We start from the raw sequence: 25,913 nt of genomic DNA, 5'->3' as shown, positions 1-25,913 counted from the left end.
GCACACCCCCCAAGTGTGAAAACGGACTCCTTTCATACCATGTTATCAGCTGCGAGCGATGATGCCCTTTCTTCCTAGAGGCGCATGTCTCTCCAGTCTAGTACTAAGCAGCTTCCTGTGTCTAGAATTAGTTCTCTGTGGTACTGCAGCTACATCTGAGGATCATGCCATTTTCTCTGACTTTGCCCCCACCTAAAATGTATGTGGGCAAGCCCCTTCTAGGTTATGCAGAGAACACCTTTCTGACCTGGCAGGTCATGAAGCCGCGCAAGAAAGTATTCCTTTAAAGAACTTTTCTATTTATTTGATCAATAGCCTTCAGCAGGTGCAGCAATCAGTGGTCCTTTTGTACAATGAATGCTGGATAATAGAGTCTGGAGATCCCTCTAGCTCTAAACTGCAAGTTCATAATTTTATAGATGTTTACACACTGGGGTGCTATTATTTCTAAACTTGACACAACTGGGAAGAATCCTACTGCTGATACATGCACTGCTACAATGACTGGAGTCTGGGGTTCTGGACTGGCAAGGATCGGTTGTGTATTAAGCTTATGCTTGAGGCCATCAGCAACTAACTGGCGTTTTTAGTGTATGTTACTTTGAAAGTTGTGTTCTCTTTGGGAGGGCAACCAGAGAAATTGTGCCAAGTTTGTGCTGGCAAGTGCTATCTTGACCCTCTGCGGCCACACTAGAGAACCTTCTCTTCGTTCATACTACCATCTGTCTGGTAGTGCTGCTGTTATACATTTAACTTGTGCTGTGCTCCTTGTCTATTTGGGACGTGTCGCCATCTCTGCATGCATGTTTATGTGTAAATGAAAACAAAAAAGCAACAAGAAAAACGACCCATCAAGATGAAAAGAAATTGGAGAACCATAAAAAACCCCAACCTAACCGAACTCCTAGAACTCAGCAAACCACAAGCATCAACCATGGAAGAAGCAGATCTAGACAAAAAAGTTGCCCTACTTCATACCTGGATCGCAACAACCCTAGACGACATCGCCAAAGAAAAGCCCTTCGCCCCATCACGTAAGAAAACCACAGCAAAGTGGTTCACCCCACTACTCAACGCCATGAAAAGAAAAAAACGAAAACTAGAATCTGAATGGAGGACCAACAACACCTCTGCAAACAAATTGAAATTCCTACAACAGATCCGCTCATATAAAAAGGAAATACAAAAAGCGAAGAGGAAACATTACGACAACCGAATCTTCAGAGCACCAAACGCTGAGAAAGAACTATTCAAAATCATAAACAAAATAAAAAACCCACCGGGCTGCAACAACACGCCAACTCCATCGATGAAACTCTGCGAGAACCTCGGAGACCACTTCAAAAACAAAATAACCACCATCCAACACACCATTCAAAACAGACTAAGTGATCACAGCACAAACCCCACCGACACTGACGAGGAACACGCATACAAGCTACGAAACTTCCCAGAAATATCAGTTGAGGCTTTCGTCAAACTGGTAAACCAAAGCAACAAATCAGGCTCTCCTGAAGACCCCTGCCCCCCGGACATATACAAAACAATTCTCAAACAAGGAACCCCCATGGAATACCACAATAACCTCCTCAACCTCTCAATCTCAACAGGTAAAGTACCACAGGCCTTCAAATCAGCCTACATCAAGCCGCTACTCAAAGACACAACAGGAAACGTAGAGGATTTATCTAACTATAGACCCATCTCCAACATACCGTACATAGCCAAACTGCTAGAAACGTACGTCTACCAAACAACCCAAGAATTCGTAGAAGAGCATTGCCTACTAGACCAGGTTCAAGTTGGTTTCAGACCTATGAGAGGAACAGAATCAGCTCTACTCTCAATATGGGACGACCTAAAAACAAACGCAGACTCGGACAACAGTAGCGCCCTGATCCTCCTCGATCTGTCTGCAGCTTTCGAAACTGTCAAGCACACCATCCTCATAAAGAGATTAGAAGGACTAGGGATAACAGACACTGCCCTACTATAGATCAAATCCTTCCTAACAAACAGAACAGAAACAGTATGGATGAAACCTTTTCAATCAAAACCCAGAGACTCCACGTGCAGAGTACCACAAGGTTCAATCTTCTCCCCGCTGCTTTTCAACATCTACATGTACCTACTAATCAAACTCATCAGAAAACACGGCCTGACATGCTACTACTACGCCGACGATACTAAAATAATCTTCAACATACAAGATACCCGAGAAGAAAACACCACACTAGAGAATTGCCTTTGTGACATATTCAACTGGATGAACCTCAACCATCTCAAAATCAACCCAGGCAAAACAGAGATAATGATCGTATCAAAAAAGGGAGGAGGCATAAACTACATCCCCTGGCCAAGAGAGCTCGGCACCACACCAAAACCATCATCAACTTTAAAAAACCTAGGGGTCCTGATGGATAACAATCTCACTCTAGAGCCACAAGTGTAAACTGTAATCAAGAAATGTTTCTTTCTCCTGCAAGCAGCAAAAAGGATCCTACCATTCCTGTCGTTCACCAACAAAACACTTACCATCATCGCTCTGATCATGTCCAGAGTAGACTATGCCAACAGCCTATACCTGGGCATGCCCGAACGACTTATAAAAAAAACTGCAACACATACAAAATGCAGCAGACAGACTCCTCCTCAAGCTACCCTGAAGAGAACACATCACACTCGCGCTAAAAATACTACACTGGCTACCACTAAAACACTGAATAAAGATCAAGTCCATGTGCATCACGCACAGAGCAATACACAAACAAAGTGCAGGATTCCTAAGCGACAAACTACGCCTACATTAACCGACAAGAACACTAAGATCAAGCACTGACATACGCCTGGAACCAAAACCCTACAACAGAAAAAAACTCGGAGGATCGTCTTTTTCCAACCAGGCACCCAAAACCTGGAATGACCTACCTAAGAATATATGGAACACAACAAACCACCTAGCATTCAGGAAACTCCTCAAATCATGACTCTTCACAGGGTAACCACAACTGAGACGCACCAGAATACACAGACATTAAAACAACAATGAAAATAACTCCAATCCCGGCCACTCTCAATCTGGACAAACACTCAAACCAAAGAACTAACCACTCGACAGAGCATAAGATACCATGGAAAATAGCCACAAAAGGAAGACTCCAGAGACTGATCACATACTTAGACCCAGACGAAAGCCCTCAAGTGACTCACCTACTCGCACGTACCGGACGCACCATATCCAGACCGGCAGACGCATTTAGATAGAATTGAGAATATTAGCATGGCCACACTTGATGGAATTGTGCACATTGGCCTGCGTCGCATCTAGAGGGGACTTTGAATGCTAGCATGCCTGCCCTCAGATAGAATTATGAATATTAGCATGCCTACATTTAGATAGAATTTAGAATATTAGCCTGCATCGCATCTAGATAGGACCATGTATGTTTGCATGCCCGCACCTAAGTGAAACCTGAATGCCAACATGCCCACACCTAGATAGATTTCTGAATATTAGCCTGCGTCGCATCTAGATAGGACTTCAAACGTTAGCATGCCCGCACCTATGCGAAACCTGAAGACCAGCACAGGCCACACCTAGAGTTGTGGACATTGGCCTGCGTCGCATCTAGATGAGATTGATTGAAGGATAGCAAGCCTGCGCCCAGATGAAACTTGAATGTTGGTGTGTGCCACACTTGGAATTGTGAACACCAGCCTGCATAGCATCCAGATAGGGTTGCTAGTGATAGCATGCCCACACCTGGACAGATTTCTGGACGCTAGCTTGCGCCGCATCTGGATGGGACTGTAAATGCTAGCTTGCCCACACCCAGATAGAATTCTAAACATTGGCCCGTGCCGCATCCAGATAGTTGTGAGGGTCAATGGGTGCCACACTGGGACAGAACTGCAAATGCCAACATGCCAAAGGTCAGGTAACCCACTAACCAATATAAGCGCAAACTCTGCATACTTATCTCACTCAAAAACTCACACAACCATCTCTCGCACAACAAGCCGCACGCACTTCACAAGACAGCAACAACACATAAGCCGGACCAACAGCACACGCGGCCTGTCACCGATCCAATACCCGCACCAAAGCTCCGCATCTGGTGTATACCGAGTTGAAGCTGCCAACAGAACACCACTCCTCTCACTATCCTACTCCCTCTTCACCTTACTAACCCACCCCACGTTACCTTATCATTTGCAGATTCGCCAGAGCGCCTGGGGACCAATTCCGTTGGTGACGGTGCGCGGTACAAATACCTTTAACATTTAACATAACCGTCTTACTCTTTTAAAGTTGCTGGCTACAAGGTCGAGGCTGTGCTGCATCAACCCCTGATCTTTGGAAGCATGATGCTCAGGCAAACATGATGGGGCTCTGGAGAATCATTGTATCCTCCTCTGGGTAGCTTCACACAGGTGTGGGCATCCTTGGTCCATAATGCCCCTCAGTCCCAAAAGAGGGAAGCCTAGTGTGACTTCAGCTCATGTGTAATGCCCTCATGAATGTGTGGAAAATGAAGGGGCTATACACATGTTACAGGAGAGGTGCACACTGTAAGATACCTGTGTTCTTACGCTGGATTTCAATCCCACAGTACCACATGTCCACCAGTAGAATGGAAACGGCCTCACCTCCCTAAATGACGGGTAAGTTGGATCCCCAGTAAAATTAGCACTAATGTGTGGCCTCCACCCATGTTAAATGAACCTTGAGGAAAAACATGAAACACAATAAATGTACTTGTCAGAGAGCAAGTGTTTATTATACAGTTTTTGGAGTGACTTAATAAAAATATGAAAACTATGCACACATCGGTACATGTTGCGTTTTATTCTAGTCTTGCATTTCCAACCACCTAGCTGGCTGTTACTGGCGGGTCCACTCCACGAGTAATAATTGGAGCAATCTTGTTTTGGGATAGGTAATGTGCTGTGCCCTCTCAGCCTGGAAGGGATATCCAGCGGGATCGGGGCAGGCACCAACACCATTTCATGTGCAAGAACATCTGTCCCTCACACCCACCGTGCTTAGTAGCTGATGTGGCTGCTGAAGGAGGAGAGTCTTGTTTCCTCATTTCACATATGAGAGTGGCAACTGGTGGGTTTTCATGAATTGAATGCCATTACTGAAAGGGTTTCTGTCGGGACGCAATGTGAGAATTTAATGGTTATTGAAGGCTAACTCACCCAACCTCCTAGCCAAACCTATATGTGCTAGTGTTCCTGATAAAAGAAAGGAATGCTTCAAGTTCTGTTTAGAGTTCACTGGAGATTGGCTCATGTTTGTGTTTAGTCCACCCAAAAAAAAACTCACCCTGGTCCTCTTTAAGTGGTTGACGGGAATGATAAAGACAGGCAGTGTTTGAAAAATGCTGTCCATTTTTAACATACAACTGGTTATCGGCTATGCAGAATGTAAAGCCTGAAGTATTTCTAGGATGTTTTTTTCCCATCTGCGTTGTATGTACAAATTGCCCCTCCCCTGGCCTCTAGTGCAAAATGTTTGACAAGTTTTTTTTCCATGTGGTGGAAGGATGCCCTAGCACACCCTTTGCCGCTGCCGTTGTCCAGAGGGGATGAGAACCCCTCTGAGCCTGAGGTGGGAGGCCTACCAGGAAGATATCCAGAGTCAGTCCTACCCCTGAGATGGACTGTGGCAGCTTAGATGGTGCAAAGACGCCCCCCCCTTGTGCCAGTATGTTAGTGGGCAGTGCACTGTCTGCTGCAGTCCTGCCTCACAAGTCTCTTCTCAAGTGGCAGTATCTCTTCTCTTTTGCAGAAATCACAAGTCGCGGTCAGAGAGCGTGTGAGAGCGAGCAGCAAAGACTATGCGAGAAAACCAGAATCTGCACCCCATGCACTGCGTGGACGATAAAGGGACCTAGAAAAGCAACAAAGAAGAAATGCTGCAGAATATGATAACAGCCCAACAGTGAACTGACCGCAGCAGCACACAGCTAGTGGAGATTGAGAAGAGATGCTGGCTGCTGCCTTTGCAGATGCAGCACAGAGACACACAACACAGGCTCCACTAGACTACCAAAGACTGATGGAAGAGAAGCCACCCTCTTCCCCGGACTGAATGCCACAAAAAGAATATAACCCGTAATGGGAGCCTGGGCACTTTACCTTCTTGAAACGCCATGTTCGCTTTGCTGCCAACTCTAATGCGAAAAGTTGGCATGACTTAACCCCCTACTTAAGCATTTCCAGCACACATACACACCCTGGGAGGGGAAGTCGGGGCAGATTGAACAAGGGACAGAGACCAACTGCTAAAGAGGAATGGGAATTGTAAGATTGTACAAGTAGGATACCGACACCCAAGCAACATGCTTTTGGCTATGCATTTTTATTAGTAAACAAATAAGAGAAAACCCTATCGGACCCTAGCTCTAAGAGGGGTTTCCCTGCCTTAACTAATACTAAGGAAATTGTCAGGACACCAGTCTAAAGCAAAGAATTTGCCATCCTGTCTCAAAATCCCAATTCCATCCCTTATACTATAAAGAGGGGTGGTCTTCTTGGTCCAGAAGAGTGGCTGCCTTCTTCCAAAGTTCTGGGTGATGCAAACAAAAAATGTTCATCTCGAGGAATGTAAGACTCAAAAAAGGTTGTTTGATTGTATTCCACCAAACACCAAAACAAAAGTCTTGAATGGTTCTCACAATGCCATGACAAATGTATTTCTCCTCCTAACTTAACAGATGTTTCTCAAAGCTAAGAGGACACTTCCCTTCTTTCCAAAATATTCATCATGACCAAGGAGTATGTCTCCCTTCCCCTGGTCTTTCTCTAGCTTTTCAGGATGCCAAGAGAATGACTCCCTTCTCTTGGCTGTTGCTCACAATGTCCATAGGTCCAAGGGGTATGTCCCCCTTCCCCTGGCCTTTCTCAAGCTCTTCGGGATGCTAAGAGAATGACTCCCTTCTCTTGGCTGGTCCTCACAGTGTTCATAAGACCAACAAGTATATCTCCTTTCCCCTCGCCTTTTTCAAACTGCTTTTCAGGATGTCCAGTGTTCACCATTTTCATAGTCTACCTGGTTCACTAACCTGCCAGGTACTGTGACTATGATGATGATCCCAGTGGCAATTTGTCATTGGCTGTGGGTCCCAGGCCCTTCTCAGTTGCTCTTGTCCTCTGCGGTTAAACCCGGTTCACTATTCTGGCAGGCATTCCCCCTTGTTGGGTCCCAGACTCTCCTTATTAGTTTCTTTCTTCGTATCAGGTCCCAGATCCCGTTTTGTATTGAGTTTCTATGAAACGGTCTAATACTTCATTCAGCTACCTACCATGCTATTCTCCTTACTATTGAATTTTAATAGTTGTGCAAGTGTGGGTCGTTGGCTTGCATTAGTCATCAAAGTGAAATAGGCCCACAGTCACTAAATTAAACGCCAAAGGAAATAATGACTGCAAGCACCACTACCCTGATTATTATATAGAATCTGCCTATCAAAACAAGCCTTTGGTGTAGTAATCGGTTTCTGATACACTTTACTAGATCGCCAACACGTGTTTCGACCTAATGTCATAGGTTTTCCTCAGGGCTTCAATACCAATGAACATATTTAGATTAAGGCTAACATTATGCTAAAAAAATACATCATTATCATTAGTCATAATATATACGTTCTTCGCACATAAAGTATATCTACATCAATACAAGCAAAAATGTGCGTTTGATAATCCATATAAAAACACAGTATGAACCAGGTGCAGGAACAAAGAAGGGCTGGTAAGAAAGAAACAAAAATATATTTAAAAAAAAACCTTTGTTGTTATCTTCCTAATATTCGCAATTCATTAGACTTTCACTAAGCACTGAAGTTCTAATGTTTATCTTTAACACACCATACCTCTAGGGTATCCACCTCCACCATTGTAGTCATGTTGCCACCACCAACGTTACTTGATTGGATTCATAGTGCTCAATCACCCAAAATTATCACCGTAGAGTGTATACCATCAAGTCACTAATTCGCAAGCGTTTCTTCAATGGAAAAAAAAAGTAAAAAAATATTTATTTTCACATGCCTGTTGGTATTTACAGTTTTTTCTAGAATTTGTTGATAATGGTTGGATGTCACCCAAATCGGTTTCCCTTAATTTGCTACTAATCTTCCAACAGCCTGCGATGTTCCAAATATATTTGAACCCTTAAAACCAAACATATAGAAATACACAATTCTGTAATGCAACAACAATGTTAAAAAACATCTCCTATGTAGATACCACAAAACAATGTTACCTTTACATTGAAGGCATTATGGATACAGAAAGTGGTATCAATGGTGGCTGTTTAATTGTGAGTTCCAATCTTCAGGGTTTTAATCCCAGTTTACAGATTCCCTAAAAGCAAAGACGTACAATTGTTCATATATCAAACTTTGACCACATCATTTAAGGTGCCCTTCACCTAATCGCCCATGCATGTGGGTAAGCTCATTACATTCTTAGATAAAGTTTGGTCAACTCTTGATTCGAAAAGTAATAATTAAACTTGAAATTCTATTTTCCATGCATCTTTCCAATTGCCAAAGTCACTAAAAACAATAATATTTGAAATAGCCAAATATCAGTCAAATCGTTCACAATTGGCACTATTAGAAATGTCTGTACCTTAATGTTCAACAAAGTTATCCCTTTTCTATAAACCTACTTTAAAATTGGTTTCTTAAGCCCATCCACCTATTAGCATTGCGGCATGGGGTAAGGGATGCTTGGGTTAGGGTGAAGGGTCAAAACAAAACAAATTAGAGTGAGGGGGTGGCCCTTAGGCCCACAAAATGAAAAATAAAAAGCCCTGATCCTTCTCAACAATTTGGAGTGATTATTTTTCCATCTGTGGCAAGTGGCTTTCACTGCAGGGTGTTCCCCCTCTTAAACCTGGTATAAGGCGCTTTGCATTACCACACACCTTAGTGCCTGCAGGGACAAAGCCGTGCAAGGGGCGGCCTGCACATAGGATGAGTGTGTCCATTTTCACACTGTCGAGGCCCCCAATCGCCTTGCATGAAGATGGCACTTGGGTTTCCAAACAAATTCCTTTCTCTGTGCGTCTTTGTGTGTACATGCTGAGGTGTGGGGGCAAGTCACAGAGGACAACGTTGAGGGCAGAAGAAACCACATGGGGAAGAACATGGGCAGTGAAAGCCACATCAGAGCAGAACTGACATTGAGGCACGAGTGGGCACTGACAGCAGCAATGTGGCAGATCTAGGAACTCGCAGCCATATGGGGACAGAACTTGGCACTGACTCACTAACCACTAGATATGGGGCAAAACTGGACATTGAGTGTCTCATTGGTGCAAGACTGGGTGCTAAAAGCCATATTTCGAAGAACTTGGGACACAGAGCCATATTGCAGGCAGAACTGGGCACTGAGAGGTACACAGGACTGAACTGGGCACTGAGTAACATTGGGTCAGGTTTGGGTATGTTGGGTACTGAGAACCACGTGGGGAAGAACAGTGGACACTGAGAGCCAAATGAGGGAAGACTTTGAACTAAGGTCTGCATGGGGGCAGAATATGGGAACTAAGCTACATGGAGCAGAACTGGGGACTAAGAGCGACATTGGGGTGGCTTTGGGTACTGGGAGTCACATGGGGGCAGAATATTGGCACTATGCTAGGAGTGTCCAGAACCAAGCACTTAATGGGGCAGATATGGGCATTGGGATCCACAAAGGGCACCACATGGGCTGGGCCGAGTGATATAGTGCAGAACACGAGCAGGGAAACAGATAATGGGGCAGGCTGAGCCATGTAGCAGTATAACTTGCAACTGAGAGTCTCATGGGGCATAGCTGAGATATACACATGGCAGAACCTGGGCAGGGAGAACGGTCTGGGCACGGATAACGGCATGGGGTAGAACTGAGGAGTGTTTCACTGTGGCTATGCTGATATATAGAGGAAATATGCTCTTGAGAAATGCCTTATGCCTTTCTTTGGATACAAGCAGTATGAACTTGTGTTTTACAGTGACAGCGCGAGTTGAGAGAAGCCTTGAGATTTGCTTTGAGCAGGACAGATTGGAACTGTTAGTGACCTGTTATATGTTGGAATATTTCAGGTCTCCCTTTACACAACCAATTGGAACTCCTATGACTTACCCCCAGTGTTCCTGAAATACATGCTGTAAAATACACAATTTTGACCCTTGGTTTAAAAAAAAATGAATTCTGTCAGGTTTCTTTGCTATGCCCTCCACCACGTCAGAAATTCACCAGTCGCTACTGTGTAGTGCCAACCTAGCACCCTTCTGTTAGTGGGGCATAGTACCTTAGGTTGCCTTGTGTTGCCTTGAAAAATAACCATCCTTGGGTTTTGTCAGATGTTGAATCTTTGTTATGAGCAACACTACCAACACTACACGGGTTATGAAAGTCAGGGCAATAGGAAGCTTTCCTTTTCTAGATTTTGCAGTTAAGATGCCTAAGTGTTTCTATATATATGTCTCCCCTTGAAACACCTTGTTTTGATAAATATCATGTTAAAGGTAGTGGAGTGTTGCTCCTGATGACTTCAAACGTTACCAATATTGTGTAGCCCCACCAGGAATAGAATTGTTCAACACCTGCACTGCACCTGTGCTCCTTGTTGTACTGTACTCTACGCTGTGATTCTCACTGTTCTCGGGCTCTGTTTATAGTTGTACTGCATTTGATTATGGGTGCATTGTTTGAACTGTACCGATAACTATCATCATACTTCCTGTCTTTGCTGCTTGTTCCCCCGGTATATGCCTTTTCTTATTATTGTACTCTAGTGCTGTGACTGTATGCAATTGTGTAGCCCTAGTTCTGCCCTGTGCACATTGCTGTGCACTTGTTTAGTGTCTGTTGTTGTACTGTAGTTCTGTTCCTGTGCTTATTCTCTACATTGTGTAGTAGCTCTAATCACCTTCTTATTGTACTCTACTTGTGCTCATTCTCTGTCAGTTCTGCATTTATTGTTCTACTCTAGTCATGTACCTGCCTATTTTTCTGTCCCTGTACCCATGGTTTTCTTTGTAACCTATAGCTCAGTGCCTGTGTTCATTTCTGTAATTCTGCCTGTGTTTCTCTGTACTCTAGTGTTGCGCCTATGCATATCTTGCCGCTCTACACGTGCGTTTTACTCACTGCACAATAGGTCTGTGCCTAGCTACCACTGTTCACCAGCTTTCCCTGGTGTTTCTCTGAGATTCTCCCCATACCTTAACTCTTGGTTTCTGTACCTACGATAGATCATGTACCATGTACTGTGTAGTAAATACCAACAAAGATTCACAAGTAGTTTGTTTTTCCCTTTGTAGGATTTACACCCTCTGCTGCCTCAGGGCCATCCAGCCATGCTGTGCCCAGTACTTCACAACCGGTACATCGGGGCCACGAAGCAGAAAGTCACCTGTCAGCCTTGGAACATCTTCAGTATCAGCTCACAACCCAGGTAGGAGCTCAACAAGCTTGACTATAGAGACTGCACTAAGAACCGTGATACTTGAACTCGGGGAACCTGTCTGAAAAGGTAAAACATGCACCCCATGAAGCCAGGCTTAGCAAGCCTCCTATGCAGATCCTTCACTTAAAACTCACAGTAAGGCATCAGGATGCTAATTCAAAACCACAGGTACTTCTGCAACCATATATCTCTATGACCCTCAGTCTTCTGCTTTTGTTCACTTGTACCCTCCCTCAGTATTGGAATTTGTGACACTTTAGTTGAAAAAAAACCTATTCTGAGGCTGCTTTTTCCAAACACATTAACAATAAATGTTTTCTGAGTATGATCCCATTTGTGGAAGTGACAAACTTTTTTGCCGATCTGCTCTGACCATGGCAGCTCTAAGCCAAGGGCAAGGTTCCATTTTTGCACGTCTTTTATTCTTTAGACAAGAATAGTAAGGCCTGGTATGTTGCTGGCAAGAAAATGTTTCTTGAGGCAGGTTAGCACTGCCTTTATTTTTGTATTTTTCTTTGTAGGTTTTGGGCAGAATCATCAGTGAGCAGTTAACACCAGAAACAGCTGTGGCACTTAAGTCCTGGCTGAACCTTGCCAAAGTGATTCCCCCCCCGAATTATCAGCCAATTAGGAAATATTTTTTTTTTCCAATAAGTTTTTATTAAAGCCCTGAGGACCGAAGGGCTGTGGATCTTACTGTTTGCTGTGGCGAGTGGAAGGAGAAGGAGAAGGAGAAGGAGAAGAGGGTGTTGAGGTGTGTGTGCCTATACCTTTAATAGCAGCTGACCTGGTCACCTGACTTTGGTCACAAGGTATATAAGGCCGCCTCTTTCACCCTTGTGGCGCTAAGCCCTGAGGACCGAAGGGCTGTGGATCTTACTGTTTGCTGTGGCGAGTGGAAGGAGAAGGAGAAGAGGGTGTTGAGGTGCGTGTGCCTATACCTTTAACAGCAGCTGACTTGGTCACCTGACTTTGGTCACAAGGTATATAAGGCCGCCTCTTTCACCCTTGTGGCGCTAAGCCCTGAGGACCGAAGGGCTGTGGATCTTACTGTTTGCTGTGGCGAGTGGAAGGAGAAGGAGAAGGAGAAGAGGGTGTTGAGGTGCGTGTGCCTATACCTTTAACAGCAGCTGACCTGGTCACCTGACTTTGGTCACAAGGTATATAAGGCCGCCTCTTTCACCCTTGTGGCGCTAAGCCTTGAGGACCGAAGGGCTGTGGATCTTACTGTTTGCTGTGGCGAGTGGAAGGAGAAGGAGAAGAGGGTGTTGAGGTGCGTGTGCCTATACCTTTAACAGCAGCTGACCTGGTCACCTGACTTTGGTCACAAGGTATATAAGGCCGCCTCTTTCACCCTTGTGGCGCTAAGCCCTGAGGACCGAAGGGCTGTGGATCTTACTGTTTGCTGTTTGGTGAGGGGCGTACGGCGATATCGCACAGGTTAACTGCTACCCGAGAAATGGATCCATCAAATCTATATACGTCTAAGGTGCCACGAAGGACTAGAGCACAAGTAAGACAAACAGCAATGACTACCATGACCCAAGCAAACATCATCAGAAGCAACAAAAAAGTGAGTGAATACTTTTCTTGTGGGTCGCAATCTGGTAATACTGACTTAACTGATGACAACGCTGCCACACATTTGGAAGAGGTGTTTGAACCCGTGCAATCCACGGACGAGGTTGCACCCATTAAGCAGATCTCGCCATCGTCCCTGGCTCCTCCAGTGTTGGCTGAACTCAATTCACCCCCCCTATCCGCCCCATTTCTCCATGTGCATCAGGTGGAGGAAGAGGGGTGCATAGTTATAACATCCTCGAACGAAGCGAAGGGGGCAAAGAATAACCTTGATTTGTCGAGTAATACGAGCACATCTAACCTGGATGAGCCGACTAGCAGTGGCGCCATGCCGCCAGCGATGTGCGCGGCGGCTGTTGCCGGTGCGGCTGGAGGCGTCCCGGTTACAGAGGGGGCCGCAGCGGCCTGGTGGTCCAGTGCCGCGTCTGACTCTCCTGCCGCGGTGCTCGTTGATGACGCAGGTGGGCCGGCCGGGGGGGGCGTGGCCTTCAGCGACAGCCAAGGTCACGTGTGGGGAGGGTAATGTGGGCGTCCCGGGGCTGGTGTTGCGCCTGGGAGATCTGGCTGCCGCGGTGACTGACGCAGCAGCGTCTGCTCGCCCCGAGTTCCATACGGGGCTGTCCAGTGGAACAGACAGTGCTAGGTCTGCCATTAATAACGCTTTGAACGACAGCCCTTTTAAGGAGCCCAGTGGGACGACCGTTTGGCATCAGAATTCGAGCCCGCTTACACCCCATGTTAAAGAAGCTGCCCCGTTGAGCAATGACAAAAGAAACTCACTAGAGGTCGTCTCGGCCGTGTTACAGAATCTGATTAACTTAAATAAATCTAGATCGTGTAAACGGCCATCTGTATCTACCCTAACAGCCGAAATATCTCCAAAAGCCCCTCAGAAAAGAACTTGTATGAATGTCACCGAATTAAATCGTGATATATGGGGATCGAGCAACTACAAAAGAAGCAAAGCATGCACTGCTGAATCGCCTGAGAGCCTTTTTCAATCTCAAGATGGTAACGTTGTCGATTCCCAGAAAAGAATACCGATCCCACACACGAGCGGTCACTCTAATAACAAGAAATCCCAGTTCGGTGTAAGGGAAAGTTCAACTTGTGAAGAGACGTCTGATGATTCGGAAACGTCAGATTCCTCGATGGGAGACCGTCCCTTCCCAAAGATAAGGAGGAAATGGGCCAGAGAGAGGCGTTTTGCTCCTGAGACAGAGAGGAAGATAGCAGAAGATCGAACCGCTCCTTGTGTTCATGTGCCCTCTAGCGATCTCATGATGGCGCTTACATCGGCAATGGCAATCTCGATGGCACCCTTTACTAAGTTATACGAATCCTTGAGCGACAATGTCAAGGACGTCACTACGTTACTAGCCTTGTTGAATTCAAAACTGATCCATCTTGAATCAATGCAAGAGATAGAGAGACACAAACAAGAAGATGTATCGCATCAAATTTTGGCTGGCATCACAGCAGTAAAAGAGGCAAAAAAGAATGACATGATTGATAAAAAATTATTCGCTGAGGTTGCAAAGGAAGCCTTGTCCTTGTTTCACAGATCACATGTTATCAAAAAAAGCGAAGACCGGCTGGGCGACGAAAATCCAGAAGAGCCGGGAAGTAAAGCCCTGCCCACTAATGTGAATACATTTGCAAGTTCCTCACCGTTGGCTAAGATGTCGCCTCTACGTTCAGAACCAATCCACCAATTGAAGCAAGTCCTCCAGGATGATAAGGCAGTTGATGCCGTATCAAGTGAGGTGATTAACATCTCACATGAATCACTGAAAGACAGACCATATACGCTGGAAATGGAGGCGCAAAAACAAATGACTGTGAGTGAACCTCGGGATAAAAACGTTGGCCAAACATCTTCTCTTGATATTTCCTTTAACACAGCATTTCTGCAAACAAAAAATGCATTCAATCCAGCTTTAGGGGACGTGCAAATGGCCTCCGGCGCTTCTATAGTACAGAAAACTCCAGAGTTGGCCCCCGAGCTGCAACTCGCAAAAGTGGCAACTCCAAAGCCTGTAGGCTTGTTTTCCATCTTCGGAAGCTTAGACAACGAAGTGCATTCGCCTGTACATGCTGGCAGAAAGTCTTGTAACGTACAATTGAAAAAGCAAAAAAACATGCCTGCCAGAAACAAATCGCAACTAAAAGAAGCTCGCAAATTTCTGCGGAACTTAAACATGTTCCAAATAGTTGACAAGGCCATTACTACCAACTTGAAATTAGCGGATACTATTAAGGAGACTCAAAATGCTCATCACGAATTGGATGACTTAAAGTCCAAGGTGTCGCAGAGTCTGTCGAACGATGAGGACTTAGTCATACAAACAGAACTCTTGAACATGTCAGTTTATGAAGATAACAGCGATCCTGATGATGAGGTGAATAAAACTGCTGATGACATATGCGCCGTTCAAGAAGTGGTTACTTCTTTAGCTGGTAAAAACATAAGTAATAACCCTCAGAATCCAGCACCAGAAAACCAAAGCTGTCCTAAATTGGAAGCATAGCAATGTGAAACTCCTTCAACTTGCCCCATTCGAGTAGCCAAAAATAGAATTTGCGAGATTATGCCACAGGTTAATGAGGAGCCTGACATAATCAGAGAGCAGAGGAGTCCAGTTTTCATGACCTTGCATGCGAAAAGGGAAAGACAAAGGCTTCAAGGCCTACTTATGTCTCAAAAATCTGATCTAACTGGGCCACTTGCCAAAAAAAAAGAATCCTGTTCAGAGGTGTCCCCTGTTTTTGACGCCATTACAGAGAAATCCCAGAAACTGGTCTTTCATAAGGCCTCCCCGGCGACACTAAATCTGAAAAATAAGACAGCGCCACATGCTCCTAGACAAACAGAACCCTCATTGCTGATCAAATTAGTGCTTGAGCGTCTGGAGGGCGAGGATAAACTAATTTTGAACAGAACCAATGTGTTAAAACTGCTTCACTATGTACCCCGACTTCGCTCTTTGGAGTCGAAAGACTTGAAAATAATCGAATTTTCTGAGGAACGTCGCACCGATAAGGTGATTCTACATGTAAATTCCAACTTAATCGCAAATATAATCTTGGAGGCGAATGAAGAACTAGTATCAATGGGTTTCGACACGTATAAAGCGAGAAACCCGGAACAACGAGAAAATGATAAAGATGCGACGATAACTGAGCTTGGCGATATCCAGTTTCCTATGAAATGCACGTCTAAAGCTCACGAAGAGGTGAGAAAACTAGCTCAAGGAGAATTAAATTGGCAGGTCCATCCTGAACAGATCGATCTCTCTTGCACGGCCCAGTTTCCATCTCTTCCGTCCCAAGGCTTTACGGCGGCAGAAAAGAACCCGCAGAGTCGAATTTTCCCAATTGAGAGAATTAAAATTACCATTGAAAATGGGAGATGCCCAGGAAATTACGTGCCACCACAAACAAATAATCAAAGGGAACCCGAACGGGCGGAAGACTGGAAATGGATGGCTGTGGCCTTGAATGCTCATTCGATCAGCTAACGCCCAAATATTATTACCAAGCAGGAATGTTCCTTTGCCTCATGGAACACACGCGGTTTTTTACATCTTCTAAACAACAATTGGGCACAAGATCTACAATTTATTTGTCTACAGGAAACCTGGATGTGCGAACTACCAATAGCTCCAGAGTACGAGTGTGCACTAAATCCAGCGATTAAAGCCGAGAAGGGCCGTCCAGTTGCAGGCCTGTTAACAATGATCAAAAGATCATCAGGCTACCGACTGCACAACTCAGTCAATTACACTGCATTCATTCAAGTCTGCGAGATACGTAAAACTGCTGCTGCTGCCAATGCTTGTGACGCGATCTATATCATTAATGTATACTGGAACCATCAACGGACTGGTTCACAGCCATTCGTCGACCAAATTACTGCAATCCTTGATAAGTTGCTGGAATCAAGCAGTGGAAGCGCAGTGATAGTTTGTGGTGATCTAAATATCGATTTCTTCAAACCTCAGAATTCCTCTAAAAACCGTTTGGCAGAGATATGGAGAGAAGAGATGGAAGTGAGAGGGCTCGCGATGTTAAACGGTCACACGCAGGGTGACATTCCAGCTAAGTCCACATGGCAGCGCGATGGGCAAAGTTCCACTATCGATTACATGTTTGTATCCGATACGTTGCATAGAAAAATAAAAACTATGAAAATCCGCTCAATGCCCAACAGTGATCACGATATGCTGGAACTTAGATTCCTTGACACAGAAGGCCTGCAATGCAATAAGTGGAACTCCAAAGTATTGGTGGAAACAAATCGCCTTCGCTTAAAACTGAAAGAACAGGACGTGAAGATAAGCCGCTAGTTTAAGGCAACGACGAAAGAGGTTGAATATACGCCAATTCTGTCTCAGTTCAAAAGCAAGAATCTTGGTCTCAAAAACCAGTCATTTGCGAAAAAACATAGCTTTGACCTTATGATAATGCAACGGAAAAGATCCATGAGAGCAGAGATTCGAAAAAACAATCAGGGCCCCAAGTCTGAAATAACTGCAAAAAACAAAGCGGTTAAACAAGCCTATAAAACCTGGCTTAAAAGTCATCGAGTCGTACTACAGCAAAACGACGCCGAAGCAATGATGAAGATTCTCAGGAATAAGAACAGTGGCGAGTTCTGGCGTACCATCAACTGCATGGAAACCTCGCAAATGGCTCTGCAAGCGTGCCCAGTATTAGAAAAGGAGTGGGTCAAGCACTTTACAGACCTATACTCCAAAGACGTTGTTCCAATCGTGCCAATCTCCAACATAACCTCATGGAACCTACACTTTACCAAGGATGAAATCCGAGAGATAATTGTGAGAGCTAAAAACTCTCTCCCGACGGGTTATCTAATTGTATGATCAAACAATTTCCGGACCTATGGACTGACATATGCTATGATCTATTTACGAGAATCAACCAACAAAAGCAAGTCCCAACCTCTTGGAAGACTGGCATTATTGTGCCGATCTTCAAGAAGGGGAATAGAGCATCACCAAAAAACTATCGCCCGGTGGCCTTGCTTGATGTGTTGGGTAAGATTTTTGCATCTCTCTTGCAAGTGCAACTGACTAACTGGGCCAAAACAGCGAAAAAAATAGATGAACGACAAGCGGGCTTTGTGAAATTTGTTGGATGCTCGCTAAACCTGCTGATTCTAAATCTTCTTAAAATGGAAGCCCTAAGAACGAACACGAGAGTGTATCTTGCCTTCGCCGACTTTTCTACGGCCTTCGATATGATCGATCGTGAACTGTTGTGGGAAAAACTAGAGTTGTCGGGTTGCCCGGTTGGCCTACTAGCGGCAATTAAAGATCTCCACACAAACACCTCAATTGCCATTCGGTTGGATCCTTCAGGAACGTTGTCCACCCAAATCAAGACACTGAAAGGAGTGAAGCAGGGTTGCCCACTAGCAGCCGCGATTTTCAGTCTATTCATCTCCGATATCGGTGAAGCGATTCAAACAGTGAGATCCTTTCCACCTAATCTCAATGGATCGAAGATAAACTGGCTGCTGTACGCAGATGATTTAGTAATCCTGGATTTAACACCTATCGGGCTCCAACGCAAACTTGATGCTGTACAGAACTATGTTTGCCAGAATAATTTGAAGATCAATACATCTAAAACAGAAATATTGGTGTTCGAGAACTTGAAAACAAGTCACAATTCAAAAGGCTCAAAGTATGTATGGTCTCTAAATCAAGAGAAATTGCAGATATCAAAAAGTGTAAAATACCTTGGCATGACACTTAATTCCAGTATCTGTGAGGAGCCTTGGGTGGCCGATTCAAAAAGGAAATGTGGCCAGTTGGCCTGTCAAGGTCTGGTAATTCACAAAAAATATGGGCAATTTTCAATGATACCATTACGCAACTTTTATGAACAAAAAGTAGTACCAATTCTGGTATATGGTGCAGAAAATGCCTTTGGTTGTCCATCAACACATTGGAGCTCACTAGAACATATGTTCTGGTCAAAGACCCTAAATCTACCACCTGGAATCGCAACTGCCTTTATACGGTATGAATTAGCATTAATCTCTTTGCATGCGAGAATATGCTGGAATCAACTTGCACTATTTCGAAAAACGTGTGTAGAAGCGGGAATATTTCAATTCCAGATATTTCACAAGGCGGCATCAGGAAGTCCAGATATCCTTTCTCAATGGATAAAACGCTGTGAAGATCTTCTGGTGATCAACAACATCAGCTTGCAAATTCTCCATAGTAATCCTGCGGCCGCAAAAGTGCGACTATGGCGTGCTGACTGGATAAATACATGTCGTGAGCGATTGATGGCTAATGCGATGACAGACTCTCCTACGGAGGCAAGAGGGTACAACATCTTGCAAAAATACTTGTCCCGCTTTCCAAACGCAAATGCAAGAAGATTATTTTTACTGTTCCGGTTGAATGCATTAAGAACTAAAGAGCGAACCAGTTATTGGGCGTGTAATGCAGGACTAACCTCTACTTGTCGCTTTTGTAATAAGGAGCTAGAGTCCTTAAAACACTTAGTCCTCTTCTGCTCAGCTCTAAGAGACGCTAGATCAATACATCTGGGCCAATGGTCAGATGCAAATCGTTCTGCGTGCGCAGAAGAGTGGTGGCGGAAAATGTGGAATGGACTGGACATGAAACTAATCTTGCCCTTGACTTCCTTTCTGGCTATTATCGTAGCGAAATTAAAAGAGAACGCAGGTCAATAAGGAGCCGGAGAAAAGGGTTGAGAACTCTTAAAAACCATCTTTAAGGGGAAATCTGGGTGACAATCTCTGTCCGAAGGTATGGGGAGAATGAAATCGATCCAGTCGGGGGCATTGATAAATGATGACGGAGTCGGTAAAACTCTTGTTTTGTGTAGATGTTTGTGCAATATTTTAAAGGTTTGTTTTAAACTAATAAAATTAATAATAAAAAAAAAAAAAGCTTTTCAGAGAACAAAAACAATCAAACAATGCCCCTTTCCCCACCTTGAGACATTAGGGTATATTTTATTTAGCTTGACTGGCGTTAGATGCCACTGTCACATCAGTTTCAGCCACATCTCCTGGATCTGGATAAATCTTGTGAGTTTCGGGATCTGAGACCACAGCCTCACCCATGCCTGTTCCTCAATGGCCGTCCCCATGTCCTGCTCCCATTTGACCATATAATTTCTGCGTGGTAGGGGTTCCCCCATTTTGATAACTTTATAAATGGAAGCCAAAACGCCCTTGTCGTCCGTGTCTAGGTACTTTTCGAACATGGTGAGAGGACAAGACCCCCCCCTGCCTAACCGCCGGCTGGGAAACCCAATGCCTAATCTGGAGGTAGGAAAACCTCTGCTTCTCCCCTATACCACTGCACTGCTAAAAATGTTTAACTTCGACTCCAACCAACATGTCCCGCAACATCCGGCAACCCCCAGGGAACCAAGGGTCGAAAGCCCACGCATTGGTAATTGCTGGAGTAAATTGTGGATTACCATGCATGGGAGTATACAGAGATGGGAAAGAGGTAGTGTTCGCCCTTTTCAGAGCTTGATCCCAAGCGTCGCCTGTATTCGCTGTTATAACAATGCAGTACATTTGGGAAGGTCTATCCTGCCTTGGCAACCATAGAACCCCCTCTAGGTTCCCTCCCACCACCGCCCTATCCATCGGTGTCCACACTTTCCCTCTGCCACTCCCTTATAACACGGATCTGAGCTGCCAGATAGTAAACTCTAAAGTCCGGCATCCCCCCCGCCCGGGCTGGGATAGCTTTCATGAGGGAGGCCGACACCTTCGGTCGTTTACCCTTCCAGACAAAACGATTGGCTAGTCTCTGGATGGCTTTGAAGAAGGTCATCAGGACTGGGACAGGGAGCGCTGAAAAATGATATAGGAGCAAGGGGCAAGCTTGTCATCTTCAAGGCGTTAATTCGACCCAGCCAAGAAATCTCGAGGGGTCCCCAGTCCACCAATTTTGACTTTTTTCAGAAGAAATGAGGGGAATTTACATTGTAGAGGTCCCGAATGACCTTAATCAATTGAATACCCAGATACTTTAGCGAGGTGTCGACCCATCTGTACCTGTAGGCCCTCTTGAGGTCTTGCTCGGCTCTGGATGCCAGAGAGAGAGGTAACATTTCAGATTTGTGAACGTTGATTTTTAGCCCCGCCACCTGGCCAAACCCATCCAATTCCCTAGCTACTGCCTGCAAAGGGGTCACTGGGTGAGTCAATGACAGAATCATGTCGTCAGCGAAGGCAGCCACCTTGTGGACATTACCTCCGAACGGGACTCCTTCTATATCTTCGGCAGCTCTTACTGCCGCGAGGAATGGTTCTAGGTGAAGCGCATAGAGGAGGAGTGACATTGGGCATCCCTGTTTTGAGCCTCTTCCTACCTGCACCGGGGCTAAGATTTGGCCGTTTATTGCTAGTCTGATTATTGGATTTTGGTAATTCGCCCTAACTCGGGTGATGAATCCTGGGCCAAAACCCATCTTGCTCATAGCAGTGAGCAAGATGCCTTCTCCGCATCGATCACCAACAGTAGGGCCGGGATATTCCTGATAATTGTGAAAGGCCACCAACACGTCCCGCGGCCTTGATCCTTGCTTCTGTCTTGGCGGGCCCACCCTGTGAACTCTGTCAAATTGCATCTCTGAGTCAGAGTCCGAACTTAGTAGATCTGCAAATATCCCTTTTAGTGTTCAGGACAGGTCTTGATCTGGAATGTCCTCGGGTAGGGATTTAACTCTAATATTCGCCCTTCTTGACCTGTTCTCCAAATCCTCAGCCCGCAGCTCCAGGTTTTGTTTGGCCACAGCCAGGGTTTCCAGCAAATTGTCGACCTTCCTAGTGTCCTCTGTTAATTCTTAAATGGCCCGCTCATTAATGTCCACTCTCTCTTCCACTTTATTGATGTCCCTTTTGATTTCTCTTAAGCCTTCCGCCAGATCTTCTCGCAACTTGTCCATTTGCTTCTGCCCTGCTTCTGTGAACTGCGATAACATTGCCTGAGAGATCGGCCTATCTTGTTCGTCCCGGGAGACTGGTGCCTCATTATCCTCTGAGGGATGTCCCCCCTCCCTGGGCCTCTTGCGTCTCAGAATCTTTTGCCCAGTATTTCGTGAGGGAGCCATCCGTCCCTTTTCTGGAGCCTTTCCCTGGAGCTGCCATGTCTTTTACCTTATTTCTTGACATCTCAGTGTGGAAAGCGTAGAAGTGGTGGTAGCTGGGTTGTAGGAGGACCATTCAACTGGTGGAGCGTCTTCTGTTGAGGTGGGGAAGCCCACCCCCCGCCGTAGAGGGGCGCCGTCAGACCACCAATCGGGGGGCCCAGGCGCTCTCACACTGTTTTACCTGCTACTGCTTCCCTCTCGTGAAGTTCTGATGTTTGGGACAGTCAGCTGCCCCCCCACGGTTACCCCCGGTTGGGAGGCCCCCGTATGCACTGCAGGTCAGGTCCGCTTTGCGGTGGTGACCGGAGGGACATCCCCCCCCACAACCCCCTGCCCACGTAGCAAGCGCTCCGGCAAGTTTGCCAGGAGCCCGGGGCCGCCGACTCTTCCACTCCCACTTGGTGTCCCCCAGATCTCCAGGCCGGTGCAGGGGGCCACTCCGGGAGTCCAAGGCCCGCCCCCAGGGAGCTAAGCCAGTCTTCAGCCCCGGGCGGCGCTCACCGCGAGTTGTCTCTCCCAGGGGCTGTGCCGATCATACTGCGTTCCCGGCGCCTGGACCGCCGTTATATTAGCTGCAGGGTTCGGAGGATCCCTCCTCCCCAGGGCAACCCCGGCGGGCGGGGAGAACAACCGACGTGTCACGCTTCTCCTAGACCCCCACCACGGCCTCCTCCGTACCTTCTGTGGAGGCGTACCCTCCGATGGATGCTGTCTCTGCTCAGCGCCCCCTATCCAGGGCGGCAGGGGCACACGTGCTCTCTCCTTTTCGGGCCGCAGGGGGCTCTGCAAAACCGGCAGTATTCCCCAGAACGGGGGCTGCCGACTCTGCCCTCCCCGCAGGCAACTCCCGCCGCCGCGCGGCTATCCCTGGGAGCGCCCCGCACGCCGGGCCTCAGCGCTGTCAGTTGAGGCCCCAGCCTTGTGCGGCAGAGCCGACACTGCTCCCATGCCGCGACCCGTTCCGCCTCCCCCAGGGCCGCCGCTGGGATCTGGACATCTCTCCCTGGCTCCCGAAGTCCGTCTCCTCCTGACCAATGTGCCGGGGAGGGCTGTAGCTGCTGCGGGCAGTGTGTTAGGATCTAGCAGGACAGGATCCCGGGACGCGACGTCCTCAGCAGTGCAGCCATCTTGGAATCATCCAATCAGGAAATTATTAGTGCTGTTGCTGGTGACATGTCTCAAGGGGAGGTCATAGCCCAACATGTCTACTTTAAAGCATCCAGTCTCAAAACTCTCACTCAAGAGCAGAAGGTTATAGATTTTCTCTACGATGGAAACTCCCGTTTTGCAACCAATATGGCCGATGTCCTCCAGAGTTAATGTGACCTTCTCACTGAAAGATCATTGTCATTCATTTCGGCAATAGCCACACCTTTTGTTGGATCCTCACAGGCTTTTAAAGCATACTTATTGACCCAGCCTGCTTGGGCTAAGATCAAGTCTTCCAGCAAGTAGAAACATTCCCTTCTAAAATGAAGTGTGTGGCTGTGGTTTCAACAGACACGTCAGAATCGTCTGCCCAACCGGTCTCAGATTTTGAGTTGACCTTTTGATGTGGTCCGTGAGGACCCTATGTATTCCTTGCCAGTATAGGGTACGATAAATCAGTTTTACCAGCAAAGGCGAGATGTAACACAAGACAAATTAGTCTTAAACCTTAGTATACAGGGTTACTTTTTGAGGCTTCCACCAATATACCCCTTGTTACCTCCTTGTCACCCATAACGGACTCTCTTATTCCTCTTAGGGATCGACAGACTATTGCATCTAGATGCCATTGAGGAGTTTCTGGAACATTGCAGAGGACCAGTATTGTATTCCTGCTACTTCTTAGTCTTAAACAAATCACGGGGTAAAAGATGCATTCTGCACTGGTAATTTCCACAATTCTCTTACTAGTAGCTTTCAGGATAAAATTGACAATATTCAAACCTAAGTTGATAATCAGAAATCATTATTCCACGCCTAGCCGGGATATTCCTGATCTGTGTCTTTTCGAGCAGGTGGGCCAATCTTCTAATATTATCAGATGTTTGCCTGCCCCTAATAAAACCCGACTGATTGTGGTGAATTCATTTAGGAAGGATTGCTTCAAGGCGATTGGCGAGAACTTTGGTATGAATTTTTGCATCCACATTTATTAAAGCTATTGGGCGGTAGGACCCACAGTCGGTCGGGTATTTGCCCTTCTTGTGAATCAGGATCACTTTGGCTTCGTTCATAGAGTTGGGGAGTACCCCGGTGGACCCTATACAATTAAACAATTTGGTAAGGATGGAAATTAAGATTTCCTTATGTGTCTTGTAGAATTCAGATACAAACCCATCTGGGCCAGGGGCTTTGCTGGAGTGTAGGTTATTAATTACCTTTCTAACTTCGTCTGTAGTAATCTCGACCTCCAGAAGCTCCCTTTCATCCTGCGAGATCTGTCGACAGACCATTTCATTTAGATAGGCCTCCTGATCCTCGGATGTGGGGTCGCCTGCCCTATAGAGGTCAGTATAGAATTTGCAAAATTCCCCCTCTATATCCGAGTTCTTAGTGTAGAGGACCCCACCCTCCCCTTTTATTTTCAAGATTGTCTTGTCGCCTGCCTCCTTCCTTAGCTTTTTGTCCAGAAGGTGATATGTTTTGTTAGCTTCAATATAGTACCTTTGACGCAGCCAGAGGAGATTACGCTCAGCCGCCCTTGTTTGTATAAGGTTCAGCTGCCCTCTGATCGCCCTGTATTCCATTTTGGTTGCTGCCGACATTTTACTGCCCATACGGGTCATGATGTCTTTGAGTCTGGCTTCTAGCTGTTCCTCCAATCTCAACTCCCATTCCCTTCTGGCCCTGATAGCTATAATCCTCCCTCTGATTGTTGCCTTGAGGGCATCCCACCAAAGTTGTGGGGCTGTATCCTCCCAGTTATTGTGGTTGGCATAATCTACTACTTCCCCCTCTAACTCTTTAACAAGAGTAGGATCTTTGAATAGCGATAACCGGTATCTCCATTTCCATATCCCTGGGGGTCTCTTTGGTCTAGCTATCGAAAGGGTAAGTGGAGCGTGATCTGCAACGGCGATTGCCCCTATGTCCAAGGCCATGGCTCTCCCCAGCAGAGGTTTTGAAAGCCAAACATAATCGATACGTGAGTGTGACCTGTGTGCGTGAGAATAGAAGGTGTAGCCCTCCTCGTCGCCGTGGAGTTCCCGCCAAGCATCCACCAAGGCCAAATCCTGCATCTTCTTGATCAGGTCCCCGGATGGTCCCCATGCATGTCCCATGAGGTAGATCTTCTGTCCTTCGAGGGGTCCGTAAGCAGGATATTAGCCTTGGAAAATTTCCCTAACCGGGTAAGAATATTTTGTATAAAGGAGTCCTGGGCCTGATTGGGTGCATACAGGGTAGCTACCGTGAAGGACTCAGCCCTCTCCTCCAGGATCACCTTCAAGTACCTCCCCTGATTGTCCTTCTGCATGTCCCTAATGGCCAGGTCGAGCCCATCCTTCAGCGCAACCAAAACTCCCCCCTTTTTGCTTGCTTGTGTGGCCTGAAGCACTCTCTAGTACCCCCAGAATTTTATCCTATGGGTGTCTTTAGTATGGACATGGGTCTCCTGCAGCATTACTACATGGGGTTGTTCCCTCCCAAGAAACCTCTCCACCTTCTTCCTTTTAATCATTGAATTAAA

General features: G+C 46.1%; 1 protein-coding gene across 1 annotated transcript in view; it reads left to right on the top strand.

Annotated features, from left to right (window-relative positions):
- Nucleotides 1-25,913, top strand: part of CCDC57 (coiled-coil domain containing 57) — a 1,326,425-nt gene that overhangs the window by 899,879 nt on the left and 400,633 nt on the right. The window contains exon 17 of the mRNA XM_069655328.1: nt 11,328-11,461. Coding sequence (XP_069511429.1) covers nt 11,328-11,461 — 134 coding nt within the window. The remainder of the gene's footprint in view (nt 1-11,327; nt 11,462-25,913) is intronic.

This window comes from Ambystoma mexicanum, chromosome 3q (assembly GCF_040938575.1).
Source record: "Ambystoma mexicanum isolate Mex_15411 chromosome 3q, UKY_AmexF1_1, whole genome shotgun sequence".
NCBI classification, from domain to species: domain Eukaryota; kingdom Metazoa; phylum Chordata; class Amphibia; order Caudata; family Ambystomatidae; genus Ambystoma; species Ambystoma mexicanum.
The sequence above is the reverse complement of the archived record's forward strand: the minus strand, read 5'-3'. Positions and strand labels throughout refer to the sequence as shown.